We start from the raw sequence: 24080 nt of genomic DNA, 5'->3' as shown, positions 1-24080 counted from the left end.
ATAACACAATTTTACACACAAATAAAAAGACTAAACCAGTAAAATAAATATTAGATTTTTCATACAGTGTGCATGTGTCATTTTGGGATAAAATAGCATTTGAAAAGTCCCTCTTAATTACAGTGAAGATGCCCTCCTTAAAATAGAAATATTAACTGTAAAATGAAATACAAACTGTCATTAAAATGGAAAAAAAACCCTATTTGATTAGTGCAGCTTCTGAATGGCAGTCCCCACACTTCAATGTGTATTACGATCATCTGCAGTATTTGTTCAAAATACAGATTCCCAAGCTTCTACGTGCATGAATTAGGACTTCATCAAGTCTGGCATGGGTTCAAGAAACTTCCATTTAAAACAAGCTCTCCAGATGCTTTTTAAACAGCTTATCTATGGATTAAACTTTGAGCAATCTTGATTTAGACCTGCAGTGCTCTAACATTAATGTAAAAACAAATCCTCTGGCAATGTGGTTAAATGCAGATTCTGACTCCCATGGGTTGGAGTGGGCCTGTGATTCTATTTGTCCAAACTCCCAGGTGATGTTGATATTGCTGATTCAAGGATCATAATTTGAGAAGCAAGAGTCTGATCTAAAACAAAAACCATTTCTCAACTAATAAAACCAGGCTACCAGAAAAACAAAGGCAAGGAATGGCAGAGTTAGAACCACCATATATTTACTCCTCTATAAAAGCAACAAAAGCACTGGAAAAGATGGTAAAAATTAACTTTTTCAGAACTCTGGTAAATTAATGAAAGGCTTGCAACAATCTGAGTAGTGTTTATTCAAGAAAAACTGCCACACCTTAGTAAGAACAGCACTGTTTGTGGCCTTGTAACTTTCACGTTGTAACTCCCATGTTCCTCGCCACTGCTTAGCAGTAGGCTTAAAAACCATCAGCCTTGACACCAACGTAGTTGTAAAAACTGGCAGGCAGTAACATAAGGGGACAGACTGAGATTTGAGCTCTTTGAAAAAAGTTCCACCCGTGAGCATTGCTACTTTTTTATCTGTCTCACAACTCGCTGGAAAAAATCCGTTGGCAAGGTGATGTCTTTACTGACCTGACTCAAAGGAAGACGGCAATACTCAGGATGTTTGTTGAAAACAATCAGTAGCAATTGTACCTGAGGTTCCTACAGCAGTTGGATCAAACAAGTGTTTGCCCAAACAACAGAGGAAGATCTGAGGAACAAGATCTGGTTGAAGCAGCTTGCTAAATCCCCAGAGTACATGAAAGATCTTCTATGTCTATGGGAGATAATGATGTCCCACCAAATACTAATAAAGAAAGAAATTTTTTTAAAAGAGCCAATTATAAATTTTGTACTTAGAGAGTACGATACCTGAAATAAAAATCATTAGAGGAACTCAAGAGCAGGTTTGCAGTGGCACAAGAAAGAACCAGTATACCTGAAAATGGGCCAGATAAAATGATTATTTCTAAAGAATAAAAAGAGAAAACAATGAAGAAAAATTAAACGGTCACAGAAAACTGTAAACACCATCAAGGATAAACATAAGCCTAATCAGAATGCTGAAAAGATAGGAAAGAGGCAGAAAGAAAACGTGAAGAGATAAATGATGAAAAATTCCATTCCCAAATTTGATGAGAAACATTACTTTACATATCCAAGAAGCATAAAATTTTTTTTCAGGATAAATCCAAAGCAATCCAAAACTAGAAAATAATAGTCAAATGGTTCATGAGCCAAGACTTGGTAAGCAGCAAGACAAAACTAACTCAACACCTACGTTGTTCCTCAGTAAAATTAACGGTGAATTCCCATCTGAAACCCTTTAGGACAGAAGGTAATGGGGTGATGGAGTCAGTGAGTTGAAAGAAGACTGCCAATAAAGAATAGTATATACAGGGGTGCCTAGGGGGCTCTGTCAGTTAAGCGTCCAACTTTGGCTCAGGTCGTGATCTCACAGTTCGTGAGTTCGAGCTCCGCATTGGGCTCTGTGCTGAGAGCTCGGGGCCTAGAGTCTGTTCAGATTCTGTGTCTCCTTCTCTCTCTGCCCCTCTCCTGCTTGTGCTCTGTCTCTCTCTCTCTCTCAAAAATAAAATAAAACATTAAGAAAAAAAGAATAGAATATACAGGAAAACTGTCCTAAAATGAAGGAATAAATAATAAACAAAAACTGAAAAAATTAATTGCTAGCATATGTGCCCTATAAGAAATACTAATGGGAGTCCTTCAGGCTGAAATAAAAGGACACTAGAAATTAACTCAAAAACACATGAAATAAAAAACACCAGCATAGGTAACTACATAGCTATATGTATAAAACAAACTAACTAAAACTGTATTTTCTTTGCAAACTTTTACATTTTGCTTTCTGATTTAAATGAAAGGAGTGTGAAACAATAAATAAAACAGTTTTATAGGCTTGTAATGTGTAAAGATGTAATAGGTCTAACACTAATAGCACTAAAAGGGGGTACGAAAAGGCGATATACTGCAGCAAAGTTTCTGAATTATATTGAAATTAAGTTGGTATTGATTTGAACTACATTATTTTTTTTTAAGTTTATTTATTCATTTTGAGAGAGAGAGAACACAAGCAGACAAGGCACTGTCAAAGCAGGACTCAAACTCATGAACCATGAGATCACAACCTGAGCTGAAATCAAGAGTCAGACGCTTAACTAACTAAGCCACCCAGGTGCCCTGCAAAGATTTTTGTTTTAAGTTTATTAATTTATTTTGAGAAAGAGAGAGAGTGCATTCAGGTGCATGCGAGTAGGAGAAGGGATGGGGGGGTGGGGTGGGGGGGAGAGGGGGAGAGAGAATCCCAAGCAGGCTTCATGCTGTCAGCACAAACCAGATGCAGGGCTCAATCTCACAAACCACAAGATCATGACCTGAGCCAAGATCAAGAGTTGGATGCTCAACTGACTGAGCTACACCATGCTACATTATTTTGAATTAGGATGCTAATTATAATCTTCAGGGTAAACTAAGAAAATAAGATACAGTAGAAGACAGAAGGAGGAATAAAAACTTTACACAAAAATAAATATATACTACAAAACCAAGAAGTAATGGAGAAAGGAAGGAACAAAGACATAAGACATAGAAAATAGGTACCAAAATGGCAGATATAAATCCTACTGTATCAGAGATTACATTAACTTTGTTTATTTATTTATGTTTTAATGTTTATTTATTTTTGAGAGAGAGAGAGAGAAAGAGAAAACACAAGTGGAGGAGAGGTAAAGACAGAGGAGACACAGCATCCGAAGCAGGTTCCAGGCTCTCAGCTGTCAGCACAAAGCCTGATGCAGGGCTTGAACTCACTGAGATTATGACCTGAGCCAAAGTCAGGACGCTTAACCAACTGAGCCACCCAGATGCCCCAAGATTACATTAACTTTAAATAGATTCAACACTCCAATCAAAATGCAGAGGTTGACAAAATGGATAAAAACAGATTAGAAAACTGATAAACATTAGTTCAAAGATACAAACAGATTGGGAGCAAAACATTTAAGAAGACATACCATGCAAACAGCAACAGAGACCGGGAGTGTCCATAGTAATAATGGGCCAAATAGAACTGAAAGCAAACATTGTTTGAGCATGACACCATGACAGCTCCACAGACCCACTCCCCAGGAAAATGAGTAAAACTTGTAAAAATCAACTGTAATAATTCTCTAGAAATTATCCTTAAGGGAATATAGTAAATGAAGAAAAATCTATTCAACAATATTTACTGCATTCAGTAAGAAAGGCTATAATTTGTGAACCAAAACCCCTCACTCCCTCTTCCTCCCCCACTCAGTAACACGGAAACCCTACTCCTCACTGGCACAGCTAAGAATACAAGGCTTTCAACTTACCCAGCTCCCAGTTGGAGAACTATAGTTTTCTGGGAGGTGTAGGATATCAACATTTTTCATCCTGCCCCCAGTACACACTGCTAAGTTCTGGGCAAGTGCAGCTGAGAGGAGTTGGGGGTATCCCTCTTCTGACCAGTCACAGGACAGAGACTCTACATAGGTGTGAAACTGTCCTCACCGTAGCTTACAAAGTGCTTGTCTGGTGCTGGCAGAAGCAAAATAAGAAGACCTAAAGCTGTTGTCCCTATCTCACCTAGCACTTAGCACCTCATGCACGGGCGGTATTCGGGGAAAGTGCAACACCATCCCCACTGCCAGCTACAGGGCCATGGTTTAGAGATTTTGCCTGGAAGAAGAAGATGGCCTTAAAACAGACAGTTCTTAATGTCTTCCGAAAGGAACTGATAACTAACTTCATTTTCAATAAAGTATGAAGAAGGTTAAGACCAGGGAGGCTCTTAAAAATAGTACAGGTTGAAGTAAAGGGCAATTGGGAGTAGACTGGTAGATTCAATGGAGACACAGGCTAAACTGCCTGCCTGCTACTTTGCTAGTAAACAACAGGGGAAAGGGACAGCTGGGAGGAGCCCTTGTGAGGACAGAATAAATCTTAATTAAACACTTACTTAAGAAACTATTACTTCAAAGGAGCCTAGATTTGATTGAATTTATCTTAGGAGCAATTTATGCCTCCTATTATAGAACTGGAATTAGCAAAATCTAATATATGGGTGTGGAGGCAAAAGGAGATAGTCAAAAGGAATCCTGCCAAAGCCACTGTCATCCCAGATTGACTGTGGGCATTCCCAAGGCTATGTCCCCCGCGAATTAACATCAGAGGCTTCATACTTTGTGTGTGGAGATTTTCTGGGGAGGATGCAGATATTACTAAAATAAGATGGTCAGTGAGTTAAGAAGTTAACCAACACCATTAACAATCTCATGGGAGATGGGACCGGTATTCAGCTGCTAGAATATATCTTTTAAAATGTTTAGTTTTCAACATAAAAATGATGAGACGTGAAAAGAAGTGGGCAAGAGAAACCGCATGTAAACGTAACCAGCTGTCAGATTTAACAGAACATTAATTCAAGACTGCCATTATAAATGTCTTCAAAAACTTAAGTATGGCCAAAGAAGTAAAGGAACATATGATGACAACGCAACAGCAAATAGAGAATATTAAAAAAAGAGACTGAAATAAAAGAACAAAATAATTCTGGAGATGGAAACTGCAACAACAAATATAAAAAAAAAAATCACTAGAGCAGCTCGATGGTAGATCTAAACTGGCAGAAAAATAAAAAAGGATTAACAAACTGAAGACCGATAGAGATTAGTCAATCTGAAGAACACACAGAAAATAGAATAAGGAAAAAATAAACAGAGTCTAATACATATCTGGCTCACCATTAAAAAAGCACCAACACAGATGTAATGCAATTACCAGAAGGAGAGGACAAAGAGAAAGGAAAAGAAAGACTGTTTGAAAAATGAGGTGGGTGAGAGTGAAGCTGGACTGGGGCAGGGGAGTTATTCCAAAAGGTAATGTGAACACAAAGGAACAAATAGAAACAAAAAAAAAAAAAAAAAAAAAAAAGGCTAATATAATGAAAATTATAAATGTATCCATTCGGTTATGGGCTGAATTTTGTCCTCCCTCACATTTCATATGTTAAAGCCCTAACGCCCAGTACTCTCACAATGTGACTGTATTTGGAAACAGGACCTTTAAAATGTGATTAAGTTAAAATGGGGCCATTAGAGTGAGCCCTAATTCATTCTGGCTAGTGTTCTTCTAAGAGGAAATGTGGACACACAGAGACTCCAGGGATGTGCACACGCAGAGAAGAGATGACGTGAGGGCACAGCAAGAAGCTGGCTATCCTCAAACCAAGGGGAGAGGCCTCAGAGAAACCCAATCTGCCAATACCGTGATCTTGGACTTTTAGCCTCCAGAGCTGTGAGGAAATAAGTTTCTATTGTTTAAACCACCCAGTCTGTGGTATTTTGTTATGGGAGCACTAGCAAACTAATACACTGTCCTTCTCTCAGCTTTCTTCAGATCATAAAAATTACGCCAAAATTAAAAAAAAAGAAATACCGAAAAATGTTATGTAACATTACCGATTATTGCAACACCACTATGTCTGACAAAAACACCACAAAATAGGGGGAAATGGAATAGAGCTATATAAGAGTAACAAAAATGAAAAGGTGGGGCCCCTGAGTGGCTTAGTTGGTTTAGCGTTTGACTCTTGATTTTGGCTCAGGTCATGATCAGGTTGGTGGGTTTGAGGCCTGAATCAGGCTCCATGGCAACAGTGCAGAGCCTGCTTGAGATTCTCAATCTCTCAATCTTCTTCTCTGCCCCTCCTCCACTCACATGCATGCTCACTCTCTCTCAAAAATGAATAAATTTTAAAAAAATAAATGAAAAGGCAGCCTACTAAAAAGGAAGAAAATCCTGCAACATGTGACAACATGGATGAAACTTGGAGACATTATGTTATGTGAAATAAGCCAGTCTCAGAAGGACAAATCCTTTATGATTCCATTTATATGAGGTGTCTAAAGTGGTCAAACTCAAAAAGTAAAGAATAGAATGGTGGTTGCTAGGATTTGGGACTAGGATGAAAAGGAGAAGTGTTATATAAAGTTTCAGTGATGCAAGATGAATAAGTACTAGAGATGTGATATACAATAGACTTAATAACACTGCACTGTGTGCTAAGAGGGTAAGTCTCATGTCATGTCAAGTATGCTTACCACCAAAAAAAAAAAAGAGAGAGAAATTAACACAAGGAAACTTTTGAAAACGATGATGGATATGTTTATTACCTTAATTGTGGTGATAGTATTATGGCTGTATGCATGTGTCCAAAATCATCAAATTGCATACAGTAAACATATGCAGGGTTTTTTTTCTGTTGTTTATCAATCCTACCTTAACAAAGATAAACAATAGAGAATATCAAGGAAGCCAGAAAAAAGGTTCTTTGAAAAGATCAATAACACTGATAAGACTGATGTAGACTGATTAAGAATAAAGGAAAGAAGATAAAATTATTAAAATAAGGAATGGAAGAAGGGCCATCACCATTGACTTTCTAGGAAAAAAAGGATTATAAGAAAATATTATATAAACTTCTATGCCAACAAACTGATTACTTGGAGGAAATGCACAAATTCCTAGAATGGCACAAACTATCAAAACTGATTTAAGGAGAAATAGAATATGTAATTAGGCCCATAACAAATAAAGCAGTAGAACTAGCAATGAAATAAACTTCCCACAAAGCAAAGCTCGGACCCAGATGGCATTAGTTGTGAGTTCTACCGAAGATTAAAAAAATTAATACCAATCCTTCAAAAACTCTTCCAAAAAATAGAATAGAAAGGATCATTTTCCAAATCATTCTCAGAAGCTAATACTAATGCCACAAAAAACAAAGTCATCACTAGAAAAGGGAATTACACCATTACATCCTACGATTATAAATGTAATATCTTCAACAAAATACTAGCAAATCAAATCTTACAACATGTAAAATCATTATATAGCAAGAAATAGTTGCATTCTGCAAAGGAGGAATTTGAGAACTACTAATCTGGTAGACAGAGACGTGGGTAAATCCTGTCTCTGTTAAATCTAGGCCGGGTTGCCATTTTGGTTAAAAGTAATGTTAAATTTTGAGTAAAAATGATCAAATCTGGTCACTAGAGTGCATGTAATTTGGGAGGAAAACATGGACATTTTTATTTTATTGTAAAGTACGTTTCACATTCAACTGTTAATAATTAAATTCTGGTTTTTTAACTTAACATATATTACTCAGCGATCAAAAAGAATGAAATCTTACCATCTGCAACAATGTGGATGGAAACTAGAGTGTTCTATGCTAAGCAAGATAAGTCAGAGAAAGACAAATATCATATGATTTCACTCATATGTGGAATTTAACAAACAAAACAGATGAACATAAGGGGAAGGGAAGGCAAACTAAAACAAAAACACAGAGAGAGAAACCATAAGAGAATCTTAAATACAGAGAACAAATTGAGGGTTGCTGGAGGGGTATTGGGTGGGAGCATGGGCTAAATGGGTGATGGGCATTAAGGAGGGCACTTGTTGGGATGAGCACTGGGTGTTATAGGCAAGTGATGAATCACTAAATTCTACTCCTGAAATCATTAGTATACTATATGTTAACTAACCTAGATTTAAATAAAAATTTTTAAAAAGTGTAACATTAAAAACTAGGTCACTTACTGTGATGTTTATAATAATAATAAAGACTACATAAGAATTAATTGGCAGTTAAATTTCCTTTCTTTTCTATTGCATTATTTTTAAATTTTAAAATACATGCCTACTGTAAAATATTGATCTTAGAAATTTTGTAACTGGTTTTAAAAGTTTGAGTTAATGGGGTACATGGGTGGCTCAACTGGTTAAGCATCTGACTTTGGCTCAGGTCATGATCTCATGGTTTGCGAGTTTCAGCCCTGCATGGGGCTCTCTGCTATCAGCACAGAGCCTGCTTTGGATCCTCTGTCCCTTTCTCTCTCTCTGCCCCTATCTCCACTCGTGGACATGGGCAGGCTTTCTCTAAAATAAACAAATATTTAAAAGAAAAAGTTTGAGTTTATATGTCCGTTGCCTAAGTCTGAGGGCCACATTCATATAAAGGAGAAAGGAGTCAAAATTCTCCAATTAACAATCTTGTCTTTTACCAGACAAACCATGCACTTCTCATAAGAAGCAACTATTTTAACTCAATCTGAGATAAACCATAGAGTAATAATAAAATATGATTTTTTGAAAAACATACAACTATAATCATCTAGCAACTCCTAGAACTTTGAGATTTCCTTTCAGTGCTACCACTAGAATGTAAGACTAATTATGTTTAATCTTGATGTCTTATGCAGAACAGTCAGTCATTTGGTTCATATAAGGGCATATTTTAATACTGGATTAATGCTATATATTCTGACATTTTTCTATTCCTTGTATTCTGATATAACACTTTAATAAAAGTACAGTAAATAAAACTCTCCCTCACATGAACACAGGAACCATAAATTCACCAATAACTGTTTTTTTATTTAAGTTTATTTATTTCTTTTGAGAGAGAGGGCATGAGCAGGGGAGAGGGAAAGAATCCCAAGCAGGCTCCACAATGCCAGTGCAGAGTCTCACACAGGGTTCGATCTTACAACCCTGAGATCATAACCTGAGCCAAAATCAAGAGTGGGATGCTTACTCGACTGGGCCACCACCCAGGTGCCCCTCACCAATAACTGTTTTAACAACAACAAAAATTGTTTTGTAAACAACAAATGATTATTAACAAGAAATTACCAAAAGTCTTCATATATAGTGATTTTAAAAACTGGAATTTATCAAATACTAAAATAATAAGCATACATACAACTTCTAGTGTCAACACAAGTACTGTTGATGATTTGATTTCTAAAGGTGATGGAAACAGTGCACAATTGAAGCAGTACAGAGGTATCATTGACCATCTTGTCCCTCAATATGTAAGTTCATAAAGATATTTGTCTATTGTGACCTTAAATAATACTTAAGCATTTTATTGTCTTTTCATCTCAAATTTGTGTTGTTGTAATTGTTGTTATTAAATCTCCAAATGCGTAAATGCATGGTTAACGTGCAATTTTAATTAATCGTGATGCCTTAAGTAAAAATTCATTTTCTGTTTGAATCAATATTTCACTTTTTGAAAGCAACAGATGTAATAAGATTAGGAATAAAAAAAGCCTATTAATTATAACTTTTTAAAGTAATCTCTATACCCAATGTGGGGTTCGAACTTACAACCCTGGGATCAAGGGTCACATGCTCTACTGACTGAGCAAGTCAGGCGCACCATAATTATAAATTTAAAAAAATTAAAATAGTACATCTCAGCACACAGAAAGCTCATAAACAAAATTCATAAATTTGATATGATCAATCTTTTAGCTTTATATAGATCAAACAGCATGTCAAGAAAAATTGATTTATCTTCATTATTTATTCTGTTTTATATGATGGTGCTCATAAATTTACTATGTAACATAATATTTATTGTGTAATAGGTGTAATATCAACACAAAGTTTCTCCTCAAATGGTTCATAGTGAAAAGAATTACTTATTTCCCCTTAAGCTTGAACATGACTAATGGCAAAGAAATTATATGAAAAGAATAACTTACCTGAAGTCCCCAGCAGAATGGAAGGGATTTTTAACCTTTACAGTGATTTCTTTCCATGTGTAACATGGGGATTTACAATTTATAACTTCCTAAAGTAAAAAAAAAAAAAATTCTATATGAAAATAACAAAAGAGTACTATGAATTGCCATATATAAACTTAAAGTATTTAAAAAACAGCCTGTTTAAATATTACAGTGATATTAATTTATATAATTCCCCTTGTCCCACAAATATTGTACTACTAAAATCTGGGTGGGAAAGAACAAAAATAGATTGATTTCACGACATTAATGATCCATAATACTTTGCTAACAAGTGAATTATTTGTCACAATAGTGTGTCCTGAATTGAGTTCTTTAAAATTGATTTCCTTAATGACTGAGAATGGTTTCACATCTGCAAGTTAATCAATCACATACATGCCTAATATACATGACATAAAGAAGAGGCAGAGCATATGTGCACACATAGAGCTCTGTGAGTATAAACACATGCTTGTGTTTATAATGTAGTGGCTACGATGACATATTTGTACTATAATAAAAGTACAGGGGCACCTGGGTGGCTCAGTGAGTTGGGTATCCAACTTCGGCTCAGGTCATGATCTCACAGTTTGAGTTCGAGCCCCATGTCGGGCTCTGTGCTGACAGCTCAGAGCCTGGAGCCTGCTTCAGATTCTGTGTCTCCCTCTCTCTCTTCCCCTCCCCCACTCATGTTCTGTCTTTCTCTCTCAAAAATAAGTAAACAGTAAAAAAAAAAAAAAAAAAAAAAAGCACAAATATAAAACTAAAACCTCAAACTACCCGAAGGACTTCCACAGAAAATAAGATTCTAGGAATTCTATATTTTTAGATCGGTCATGTTATTATCTTATTTTATTTCTCCATTATTATCCAATCCACACCCTGGTTTACTAAAATCATGAGTAGCCAGATGGAGAAGGAAACAGAGAGCCCACATGAGCTTCATAGTATAGATTTGATCCATGGGACATTCAAGATAAATTGATAAATGTTCCTATCAGAGAAGAGAAACATTTTCTTTACTGCATAAACCACCAACACTTAATTCAAACAAAAACATAGACAAAAGCCCAGGGATTTCTTACCTTAAAATCACAAGTCTTCAGGGAAGAAGGGGATGTAAAGTTGGTACATGTACAGTGAATGACTCCATCATGAAAAGAACAAATATAATCCTAAAAATCTGACCTTAAAGTAACACTCAATACAAGTCCATTCAAATTCCCTTATAAAATTGGAGAATTATTTCCAGAGAAAGAGTATCAAAGCAAGAATATCAGAGACACAGAAGCCAAGAATTGTGCATATGTAAGTATGTGCACATGTATGTCTATACACACACCATCTCAAAGAACAGGTGCTATATAGAGATAAAACTTGGAGGAATAGCTGTGCTTGGGACACTCCATGGCCTGCGAAGAGAAGCAGACATGTAAAATAGGGAAAATTTACTTACAATGGCCTTAAAGTTGAGGACTTCACCCTTAAGAGCAAAAGTCATTGTAGTGCCTCCTATCCCATGCTTAGGTTTTGAAATCAATAACAGTGAAGCTTCAGCAGGATGAAGGAAGCGACTGGTGAATTTCACAGTGATACTGATTTCGTTTCTATTGAGAAAAGATAAAGGGGAAATATTTTACTGAAAAAAAACGCTGCAAGCATCTCTTCAGCATAGATGATGTGCCCAGTGTCTACATCCTGCAATATACTCACTTCTACAATAAAATTAAAGACTGCTGCAGATCTCAGCAAGCCTACAGTACAGTTATTGTCATCAGTTAAAACACCTTGATCCAATCTGTAAAATCTACAGTTACCTTCAAATGTATGTACAATCTACCAAATAGTGGATTTCCAGTTAGCCACAGGAAATCGTGTATATACTTTTATGTGAAATTCTTAGGACATTTCTGTGCTACTGTTTAGGTAAACTCTTAGTCATATCACTGGTTTTTTTGTCACATGGAGGAAAAAAAATGAGAAAGACTAAGAATTCAAAAAATACTTAAAGCCATGGTTGAAAATAAAATTTAAATCTGGAATCAAAATAATGGTATGTAAGTAGCAGGATTTTTATTTGAGAGGAACACATAAATAAAAGAAGGAATATAGAAAGCCATGTCTGTCTCCCTTAAACTTCAACTTTCTAGTCTAGAACACAGTAAAATGGTAAGGAGTCTGTGGACTTGGGGGAGATTCCACTTACTAGTGTGTCGGGGAATGAATACACTATGGCATCCTGGCAACCTAGCATGCCAACACATGAGCCACATATACAAGGCTTAGCTTCAGTGAATAAAAGTCTTGGCAGAAAGCCTGTGATCCTCTGGTAGTAGAAGAACATGGAGGCAGGTGAAGAGCTGCTACAAGAACCTTTTTCACTTGCCTCCCTACTGCCCTGGAGAGGGTGTCATCAGTTTCTCACTGCCCCCTAGATTCTGATGCGATATAAAGGTTGCTACCTAGCTCCCTTCAGGGTAGAGTTACAGGCTATAAAACTGCTTAGGTGCAGCATGAAATTGGCTGTCAGCAACATGGTGTCCTACTACATATGATGCATTCATCAACAAAAGCCCTTTTGATATGGTATGACCCTGCACAAGGGACATGGGTATCTAGCCCTTTTAATTTGTTTTCACTGTTTATATAACTAATGAAATCCTCATATAAAACAAATGGGCTAAGTGTTTCATAACTGGCTAAATCTTGCAGCCTGGCCTAGCCTTGCCACAAATGTGGGTGAAAAATTGTGGGGAAATTTTACCTTGGCTTTTGCTCTGGCTGTGAGCATAGTTATCACAATTATTCCTTTTACAAACTATCACCTAATGCCTTCTCTAGAATACCCTTATTTGGAAGTGGAGATGGGAATAGATTCTCTCAGTGTTCAACTTTGACTTAACTTCCCCCAAATCCTTGTGGAATTACTGTTCAATGGGTAAGTCTAGGGAGCATCAAAAAGTAAAATGAATTAAAGATTTTCAAAATCAATAGAAATACTCTTAAAACTGCTTTTTATGAAAAATTACAACTCACATGTAGCACGAGTGGGGATGGTTTTTACTCAGGTATGTCATCACTAAATGTCCTCAACTTATACAAAGGACATTTTGTTGGCCATTATGAAAAGCTCATGGACTTGAATTTAATTAAGTAGAAAGAATATTTGAACTTGAGATCTCTTTCAGGGTGTATAGGCTCAAACTCTGTGTTAGGATACCTATGAGTGACTTATGATTTTTTTTAGATATTCTAAAATTCATCATTAGATCAAGCCATTCATTCATTCATTCATTCATTCATTCAGTTGATACTTATAAAGAATTTATAATGTTCCAAGCACTGTTTTAGGTTTTGGGATACAGTAATTAGAAAAAAAAAAACCCACACTATTCCTGATATCCTGGATCTTACATTCTATAGGACAAGCAGAATATTAATTATGTTGTCACAAAATAAATGTGAAAATTACAAATGTATGTATGTGCTAGGAAGTGCTATGAGAACATATAATAGGGAGTGTGGTATAGTCTGAAGGGTGAGAGGGAGGGATATGTTAGGTGGGATATAAAGGATGAGAACAAGTTAGCTAGAATGAGCATGGGAGGAAAGAAAGCCTCAAGGCCTCTGGTATGAGGAATTATGATGTGTTTGAAGAACTCACCAAAGGCCAGTGGTGCTAAAGTTAGAGAGCAAGAGGGTTAGCGATACAAGATATATCCAGGAGCCAGCTCTGAAAGCCCACATGTTGACATATTCAATCTATATTTTAATGGTAATGGGAAGCTATGGGAATATTTTAAACAGAGGAGTGATATAAGCAAATTTGCATTTTAAAAAATTGTTGCCATTCTAAGAGGATGAATTGCAGATGAACCTTTTCATCTGGACTCTGATCTTTGGAGCAAACTTGGAGCAAAGAGCATACCCTTGCAACGCCCATGTCAGATTCCCCACTGGTGTTCCAGATATTACAAACAACTGACAAGGATCACCACCCACAGAACTCCACCCATGCTACTATGAGGGCTGCCTGAACGGCATGGTTTGAGATACCCATTTGGGGAGGAGAGATTGGGGTGTCACCATTTTTCTCCCCATCACCAACACAGTGGTGCTTCAGGGAACAGGTCAGTGGCAACCACTGGAGGTGGAAGCCATTTATGCCAAACCCCGCACCTCCATGCCTGGTAACTGCTTTATCCACCAGAGTGAGATTAACACTGACTGAACCAGAAGACCTCTCCTCCAGACCAGCACAGGCCCCAGTCCCAAGGCACCAACAAACAACTGTCGTGTGGTTTTGTATGTTATTCTGTTTTTGTTTTAATTATATATGTTTCGCTTTCCTTCTCTTTTCCCTTTCTTTTCTTTCTATTCTCCTCTTTTTTTCTTTCCCCATTGGAATTAGCCTCATACTTCCTGATTCAATTTTTGATCAATTAATATTACATAAATATTTTTTCTTTCTTTCCTTTTTTTTTTTTGTTTGTTTAATCAGGCAATTTACTTTATTTTTTTAAATACCTGTTCTGTACCTCTGTCTTCTTTATTTTCCTCTCTCTGTCTCAGTATTAAGTCTAATAGTTTCTTTTCTTCTCTACCTGGTCTTTTTTATTCCACCCTGTCATTTCTCTCTTGTATACGATAAGGCTTCTTCCCTGGCCACTTTTTCCTTCTTTCCAGAGTTACTTCAAAGAACAAATCACAGCATACCTGGGGGAAGGTCCAATCCACCAATACGAGCAGTGGGATAAAGCAACCAAAGATACAACAAGAGAGTCACACAACACACACCAAGAACACTTCCAGAAGTGCCAGGTCCTGGATAATGTGTAACCTTTTTTTTAATATAGCAGTATTCATAGGTACAGGACTCATAACAAGCTATTAAAACACATAAAAGACAGAAAACTAGCCAAAATAACAAAACAGAAGAATTCCCCTCAAAACAAATTCCAGGAAGAAAAGACAGCCAGAGAATTGCTCAAAACAGATATAAACAATGTATCTGAACAAGAACTTAGAATAACGATCATAAGGCTAACAGCTGGGCGTGTAAAGAAGATAGCGGAGAATCAACTGCTGCAGAGATCAAGGACCTAAGAAATGGTAATGATGAGTTAAGAAGTGCTGTAAGTGAGAGGCAAAATAAACTAGATGCACTGACAGCAAGGATAGGAGAAGCAGAGGAGAGAACAGGTGAAATAGAAGCTAAAATGATGGAAAATGATAAAGCTGAGAAAAAGAGGGAAAGGAAATTACTAGACCATGAGGGAAGAATTAGAGACCTAAGTGATTCAATGAAACAAAATAATATAGGTGTCATAGAAATTACAGAAGAAGGAGAGAGAAAGAGGCAGAAGGTTTATTTGAACAAATTATAGCTGAGAACTTCCTTTTGGGAAGGACACAGACATCCAAATCAAGAGAGCACAGAGAACTCCCGTCAAAATAAACAATAAAAACAAAAAAAACAGGTCAAAACCAGAACATATAATAGTGAAATTGGCAAAATGCAAAGATAAAGAGAGAATTCTGAAAGCAGCTAGAGACAAAAGGGCCTTAACAAACAAGGGTAGACACATAATGGTAGTAGCAGACCTGTCCACTGAAACTTGGCAGGCTAGAAAAGAATGGCAGGAAATATTCAATGTGCTGAATAGGAAAAATATATAGCGAAGAATCCTGTATCCACCAAGGCTGTCATTCAGAAGTTACAGGCTTTCCCAGACAAAAAAAAAAAAAAAAAATAGAAACTAAAGGAGTTCAAGACCACTAAACTAGACTTGCAGGAGATCCTGAGGCGGACTCTGTGAGTGGAAAGCAGCAAAGACTACAAAGGACCAGAGATATCGCCACACGCATGAAACCTACAGATAACACAATGACACTAAATCCGTAACTTTCAATAATCACTCTGAATGTAAATGAACTAAATGCCCCAATCAAAAGACATAGGGTATCAGAATGGATTAAAAAAAAAAAAAAAGCAAGATCCATCAATATGCTGCCTATAACAATCTCATTTTAGATCTGAGGACAACTGCAGATTGGAAGAAACGGGATAGGGACCATCTATCATACTACTGGATGTCAAATGAAAGCCGAAGTAGCTGAAGTAGGTTTAAAAACAAAGACAATAACAAAAGATGAAGAAGGGTATTATATCATGATTAAGGGGTCTATCCATCAAGAAGAGCTAAAAATTGTAAATGTTTATGCCCCCAATGTGGAAACCCACATATATACATCAATTCATTACACACATAACTAAATGCATAGATAACAATACTGTGATTGTAGGGGACTTTAATACTCCACTTATAGCAACGGACAGATCATCTATACAGAAAATCAACAAGGAAACCACAACTCTGAATGACACACTGGACCAAAAGGACTTGACAAATATATTCAGAACTTTTCATCCAAAAGCAGAATACACATTCTTCTCAAGTGTACATGGAATATTCTCCAAAATAGATCACATACTGGGTCACAAAACAGCCCTCCACAAATATAAAAGGAATGAGATCATACCACACATATTTTCAGATCATACTGCTTTGAAACTTGAAATCAACCACAAGAAAAAATTTGGAAAGCCTCCAAAAAAATGGAGGTTACAGAATATCCTACTAAAGAATGAATGGATCAACCAGGAAATTAAAGAAGAAATTAAAAAGTATATGGAAACAAATGAAAATGAAAACTTAACAGTCGAAACCCTTTGGGATGCAGCAAAGGCAGTCCTAAGAGGAAAATACATTGCAATCCAGACCTACCTCAAGAAGCAAAAAAGGTTCCAAATACAGAACCTAACCTTACACCTAAAGGAACTAGAAACACAGCATCAAAATACTCCAAGTCAGCAGAAGAGAAATAATAAAGATTGGAGCAGAAATAAACAATGTAGAACCCACTCCCCAAATAGTAAAACATATCAATGATTCTAAGACCTGGTTTGTTGGGAGAAAAATAAAATTGATAAACCCCTAGCCAGACTTCTCAAAAAGAAAAGAAAGAGGACCCAAGTAGATAAAAGCACAAATGAAAGAGGAGAGAGATCACAACAAATAGCATAGAAACACAAAGAATTCTTAGAGAATACTATGAAAAACTATATGCCAACAAACTGAGCAATATGGAAGAAATGGACAAATTCTTATACACCCACCAACCTACCAAAAGTCAAACAGTAAAAAATAGAAAATTTGAACAGACCCATAACCAGCAAAGAAATTGAATCAGTTATCAAAAATCTCCAAACAAAAAATAGTCCTGGCCAGAGGGTTCACAGGGGAATTCTACCAGACATTTAGAGCAGAGTTAATACTTATTCTTCTCAAGCTGTTCCAAAAAATAGAAATGGGAGGAAAGCTTCCAGACTCATTCTATGAAGTCAGCATAACCTTCATTCCCAAAGCAGAAAAAGATCCCACTAAAAAGGAGAATTACAGAACAATATTTCTGATGAACATGGCTTAAAAAATTCCCAACAAGAAACTAGCAAATCAAATTGAATTCTGTATTAGAATTATTCACCATGGCTCTTTCAGAAGATGGCAGTGTAGGAGGACACTGGGCCCACGGTGTCCTGCTGACCACTTAGATTCCACCCACATCTGCATAAATAACCCAGAAAACTGCCAGAATGGACTCTCCGAAGCCAAGCGTAGATGAGAGGCTAACAGAAGAGGACAGGAAGGGTGGAGAGGAGGTGTGCACTACACGGACTGGCGGGAGGGAGCCAGGGTGGTGGAGAGGCAGCCTGCCCGGCAAGGTGGAATCCCCTAGTTTGGCGTGCAAAAGCGGAGGCGCTGGACTGCTTGAGTTCTGACAGCCAGCGGGACTTAACATTTGGAATGTTATAAGTCGACAGCTCTGCTCCGAGAGCGGGAGGGCTAGAGGACAACGGGAAGGAGGGTTGTTGAGCCCCAGAGGACAGAGCTCAGCTTGGCGGGGAACAAAGGGGCTGGGAAGCACCATCTCCCTCGCCCATCCCCCAGCCAAAATCCCAAAGGGAAACGGTTCCCACCAGGGAACTTGCTTGCACCGTGCAAACACCCAACGCTGTGCTTCTGTGGATCCATCCCTCCAACAGGTCTACCTCCCACCCAGTGCCACAGGGTCCCTCCCTAAGCGGACCACTGAAGGCAAAGCGAGCTGAGTCTGCTCCTCCCACGCCTGTGCGCCTTGCGGATCCACCCCGGCTAATACGCCAGATCCCATGGAAGCAACACCACAAGCCTGGCAGTGTGCAAGTTGCCCAGACAGGGGCCACACCATTCCACAGTGAGTCCTGCCCCTGGGAGAGGAGAAGATAAGGTAACACCAGCCTGACTATGGCTCCAGTGGTGGGCTGGGGGCAGACATCAGGTCTGACTGTGGCACCGCCCATCAACTCAAGTTACTCCAGATAGCACAGAGGAAGAGCCCTGCAGTTCCGTGCCACTCCAGGTACTATCCAAAATGACGACACAGAAGAATTCCCCACAAAAGAAATTCCAGGAAGTAGTGACAGCTAATGAACTGATCAAAAACAATTTAAGCAATATAGCAGAAAATGAATTTAAAATAATAGTCATAAAATTAATCGCTGGGCTTGAAAAAAGTATAGAGGAGAGCAGAGAATCTATTACTACAGAGATCAAGGGACTAAGAAACAGTCAGGAGGAGCTAAAAACTACCATAAATACTATAAATGAGCTGCAAAATAAACTGGAGGCGATGACAGCTCGGATTGAAGAGGCAGAGGAGAGAACAGGTGAATTAGAAGATAAAATTAAGGAAAAAGAGGAAGCTGAGAAAAAGAGATAAAAAAATCCAGAAGTATGAGGGGAGAATTAGAGGACTAAGTGACACAATTAAAAGCAATAATCTATGCATAATTGGCATTCCAGAGGAGGAAGAGAGAGGGGAAGGTGCTGAAGGTGTACTAGAAGAAATCATAGCTGAGAACTTCCCTGATCTGGGGAAGGAAAAAGGCAATAAAATCCAAGAGGCACAGAGAACTCACTTCAGACGTAACTTCAATCGATCTTCTGCACTACATACCATAGTGAAACTGGCAATACAAAGATAAAGAGAGAATTCTGAAAGCAGCTAGGGATAAACATCTCTAACATAAAAAGGGAGACCGATAAGACTCATGACAGATCTATCTACTGAAACTTGGCAGGCCAGAAAGGAATGGCAGGAAATCCTCAATGTGATGAACAGAAAAAAAAATGCAGCCGAGAATCTTTTATCCAGAAAGTTTGTCATTTAGAATAGGAGAGATAAAGGTGTTCCCAAACAAAAACTGAAGGAATTCATCACCACTAAACCAGCCCTACAAGAGATCTTAAGGGGGATCCTGTGAGACAAAGTACCAGAGATATCACTGCAAGCATGAAACCTACAGACATCACAATGACTCTAAACCCATATCTTTCTATAATAACACTGAATGTAAATGGACTAAATGCTCCAACCAAAAGACAAAGGGCATCAGAATGGATAAAAAAAAAAAAACAAGACCCATCTATTTGCTGTCTACAAGAGACACATTTTAGACCTGAGGACACCTTCAGATTGAAAGTGAGGGGATGGAGAACTATCTATCATGCTACTGGAAGTCAAAAGAAAGCTGGAATAGCGATACTTATATCAGACAAACTAGACTTTCAATTAAAGGCTGTAACAAGAGAGGAAGAAGGGCATTATATAATAATTATAGGTCTATCCATCAGGAAGAGCTAAAAATTATAAATGTCTATGCGCCGAATACGGGAGCCCCCAAATATATAAAACAATTCATCACAAACATAAGCAACCTTGTTGATAAGAATGTGGTAACTGCAGGGGACTTTAATACTCCACTTGCAACAATGGATAGATCATAGAGACACAGGATCAATAAAGAAACAAGGGCCCTGAATGATACATTGGAACAGATGGACATGGAAGATATATCTAGAACTCTGCATCCCAAAGCAACAGAATATACTTTCTTCTCGAGTGCACATGGAACATTCTCCAAGATAGATCACATTCTGGGTCACAAAACAGCCCTTCATAAGTATACAGGAATTGAGATCATACTATGCATACTTTCAGACCACAATGCTATGAAGCTTGAAATGAACCACAGGAAAAAGTCTGGAAAACCTCCAAAAGCATGGAGGTTAAAGAATACCCTGCTAAAGAATGAATGGGTCAACCAGGCAATTAGAGAAATAATTAAAAAATATATGGAAACAAATGAAAATGAAAATACAACAATCCAAACGCTTTGGGATGCAGCGAAGGCAGTCCTGAGAGGAAAATACATTGCAATCCAGGCCTATCTCAAGAAACAAGAAAAATCCCAAATGCAAAATCTCACAGCACACCTAAAGGAAATAGAAGCAGAAGAGCAAAGACACTGCAGACCCAGGAGAAGAAGAGAAACACAAGGATCAGAGCAGAAATAAATAATATAGAATCAAAAAAAAAAAACTGTAGAGCAGATCAATGGAAACCAAGAGTTGGTTTTTTTGAAAAAAATAAACAAAACTGATAAACCTCTAGCCAGGCTTCTCAAAAAGAAAAGGGAGATGACCCAAAAAGATAAAATCAAGAATGAAAATGGAATTATTACAACCAATCCTTCAGAGATACAAGCAATTATCAGGGAATACTATGAAAAATTATATGCCAACAAACTGGACAACCTGGAAGAAATGGACAAATTCCTAAACACCCACCCACTCCCAAAACTCAAACAGGAGGAAATAGAAAGCTTGAACAGACCCGTAACCAGTGACGAAATTGTATCAGTTATCAAAAATCTCCCAACAAATAAGATTCCAGGACCAGATGGCTTCCCAGGGGAGTTCTACCAGACGTTTAAAGCAGAGATAATACCTATCCTTCTCAAGCTACTCCAAAACATATAAAGGGAAGGAAAACTCCCAGATTCATTCTATGAAGCCAGTATTACTTTGATTCCTAAACCAGACAGAGACCCAGCAAACAAAGAGAACTACAGGCCAATATCCCTGATGAATATGGATACAAAAATTCTCAATAAGATACTAGCAAATCGAATTCAACAGCATATAAAAAGAATTATTCACCATGATCAAGTGGGATTCATTCCTGGGCTGCAGGGCTGGTTCAACATTTGCATATCAATCTATGTGATACATCACATTAATAAAAGAAAAGATAAGAACCATATGATCCTGTCAATCGATGCAGAAAAAGCATGTGACAAAATTCAGCATCCTTTCTTAATAAAAACCCTCAAGAAAGTCGGGATGGAAGGAACATACTTAAAGATCATAAAAGCCATTTATGAAAAGCCCACAGCTAATATCATCCTCAATGGGGAAAAACTGAGAGTTTTCTCCCTGAGATCAGGAACACGACAGGGATGCTCTTGTTTAACATAGTGCTGGAAGTTCTAGCATCAGCAATCAGACAACAAAAGGAAAGCAAAGGCATCGAAATTGGCAAAGATGAAGTCAAGCTTTCGCTTTTTGCAGATGACATGATATTATACATGGAAAATCCGATAGACTCCACCAAAAGTCTGCTAGAACTGATACATGAATTCAGCGAAGTTGCAGGATACAACATCAATGTACGGAAATCACTTGCATTCTTATACACTAATAATGAAGCAACAGAAAGACAAATAAAGAAACTGATCCCATTCACAATTGCACCAAGAAGCATAAAATGCCTAGGAATAAACCTAGCCAAAGATGTAATAGATCTGTAGGCTGAAAAGTATAGAAAGCTTATGAAGGAAATTGAAGAAGATACAAAGAAATGGAAAAACATTCCGTTCTTATGGATTGGGAGAATAAATGTTGTTATAATGTCAATACTACCCATAGCTATCTCACATTCAATGCAATCCCAATCAAACTTGCACCAGCATTCTTCTCGAATCTAGAACAAGTAATCCTAAAATTTGTATGGAACCACAAAAGGCCCCGAATAGCCAAAGAAAATTTGAAGAAGAAGACCAAAGCAGGAGGCATCACAATCCCAGACTTTAGCCTCTACTACAAAGCTGGAATCACCAAGACAGCATGGTATTGGCACAAAAAGAGACACATAGACCAATGGAATAGAATTGAAACCCCAGAACTAGACCGACAAACGTATGGCCAACTCACCTTTGACAAAGCAGGAAAGAATATCCAATGGAAAAAAGACAGTCTCTTTAACAAATGGTGCTGGGAGAACTGGACAGCAACATGCAGAAGATTGAAACTAGACCACTTTCTTACACCATTCACAAAAACAAAGTCAAAATGGATAAAAGACCTGAATGTGAGACAGAAAACCATCAAAACCCTAGAGGAGAATGCAGGAAAAGACCTCTCTGACCTTAGCCGCAGCAATTTCTTACTTGACACATCCCCAAAGGCAAGGGAATTAAAAGTAAACATGAACTACTGGGACCTCATGAAAATAAAAAGCTTCTGCACAGCAAAGGAAACAATCAACAAAACTAAAAGGCAACCAACGGAATGGGAAAAGATATTTGCAAATGACATATCGGACAAAGGGCTAGTATCCAAAATCTATAAAGAGCTCACCAAACTCCACACCTGAAAAACAAATAACCCAGTGAAAAAATGGGCAGAAAACATGAATAGACACTTCTTTAAAGAAGACATCCAGATGGCCAACAGGCACATGAAAAGATGCTCAACATTGCTCCTCATCAGGGAAATATAAATCAAAACCACACTCAGATATCACCTCACACCAGTCTGAGTGGCTAAAATGAACAAATCAGGAGACTATAGATGCTGGAGAGGATGTGGAGAAACAGGAACCCTCTTGCACTGTTGGTGGGAATGCAAAGTGGTGCAGCCACTCTGGAAAACAGTGTGGAGGTTCCTTAAAAAATAAAAAATAGACCTCCCCTATGACCCAGCAATAGCACTGCTAGGAATTTACCCAAGGGATACAGGAGTACTGATGCATAGGGGCACTTATACCCCAATGTTTATAGCAGCACTCTCAACAATAGCCAAATTACGGAAAGAGCCTAAATGTCCATCAACCAACGAATGGATAAAGAAATTGTGGTTTATATACACAATGAAGTACTACGTGGCAATGAGAAAGAATGAAATATGGCCTTTTGTAGCAACGTGGATGGAACTGAAGAGTGTAATGCTAAGTGAAATAAGTCAAACAGAGTAAGACAGATACCATATGTTTTCACTCTTATGTGGATCCTGAGAAACTTAACAGAAACCCATGGGGGAGGGGAAGGAAAAAAAAAAGAGGTTAGAGTGGGAGAGAACCAAAGCATAAGAGACTCTTCAAAACTGAGAACAAACTGAGGGTTGATGGGGGGTGGGAGGGAGGGGAGGGTGGGTGATGGGTATTGAGGTGGGCACCATTTGGGATGAGCACTGGGTATTGTATGGAAACCAATTTGACAATAAATTTCATATTAAAAAAATACGAGTAAAAAAATCAAAATAATATTCACATTTGAAAACAATTTTGGGAGAAAATCTCATGGTTTTTGGCAGATTTGTACATCTTAAGAATTATTTTAGATGAAATATTAAAACTGAGACTTGGAAAAACCATAGAATGCTCATATGCTTGCTTAAATAAAGAAAAATGAAAGGAGATTTTTCTTGTGCCTATCCCCAACAGGAAGAACCTGTAGATTTATATAGTTTCAACTCTTAGAAAATTGGACTGTCAGATATGCAAAAACATAAATAAAGAACATGGAAAATGTTGCAAAACTAAAAAAAAATATTCACCATGATTAAGTGGGAGTCATTCCTGGATTGTAGGGCTGGTTCAATATTTGTAAATGGATCAATGTGATACATCACATTAATAGAAGAAAGGATAAGAACCACATGATCCTGTCAATAGATGCAGAAAAAGCATTTGACAAATATAGCACCCTTTCTTGATAAAAATCCTCAAGAACTTTGGGATAGAAGGAAC

General features: G+C 37.6%; 1 protein-coding gene across 1 annotated transcript in view; it reads right to left on the bottom strand.

Annotated features, from left to right (window-relative positions):
* The window catches only part of CFAP47 (cilia and flagella associated protein 47), a 543896-nt gene that overhangs the window by 254747 nt on the left and 265069 nt on the right, over window positions 1-24080 (bottom strand). The window contains exons 38-39 of the mRNA XM_042974584.1: window positions 11563-11713; window positions 10083-10171 (exon numbers count right to left, since the gene is read on the bottom strand). Coding sequence (XP_042830518.1) covers window positions 10083-10171; window positions 11563-11713 — 240 coding nt within the window. The remainder of the gene's footprint in view (window positions 1-10082; window positions 10172-11562; window positions 11714-24080) is intronic.

This window comes from Panthera tigris, chromosome X, assembly GCF_018350195.1.
Source record: "Panthera tigris isolate Pti1 chromosome X, P.tigris_Pti1_mat1.1, whole genome shotgun sequence".
NCBI classification, from domain to species: Eukaryota; Metazoa; Chordata; class Mammalia; order Carnivora; family Felidae; genus Panthera; species Panthera tigris.
Note: the sequence above shows the minus strand (reverse complement) of the source record. Positions and strands in the feature narration are given on the sequence as shown.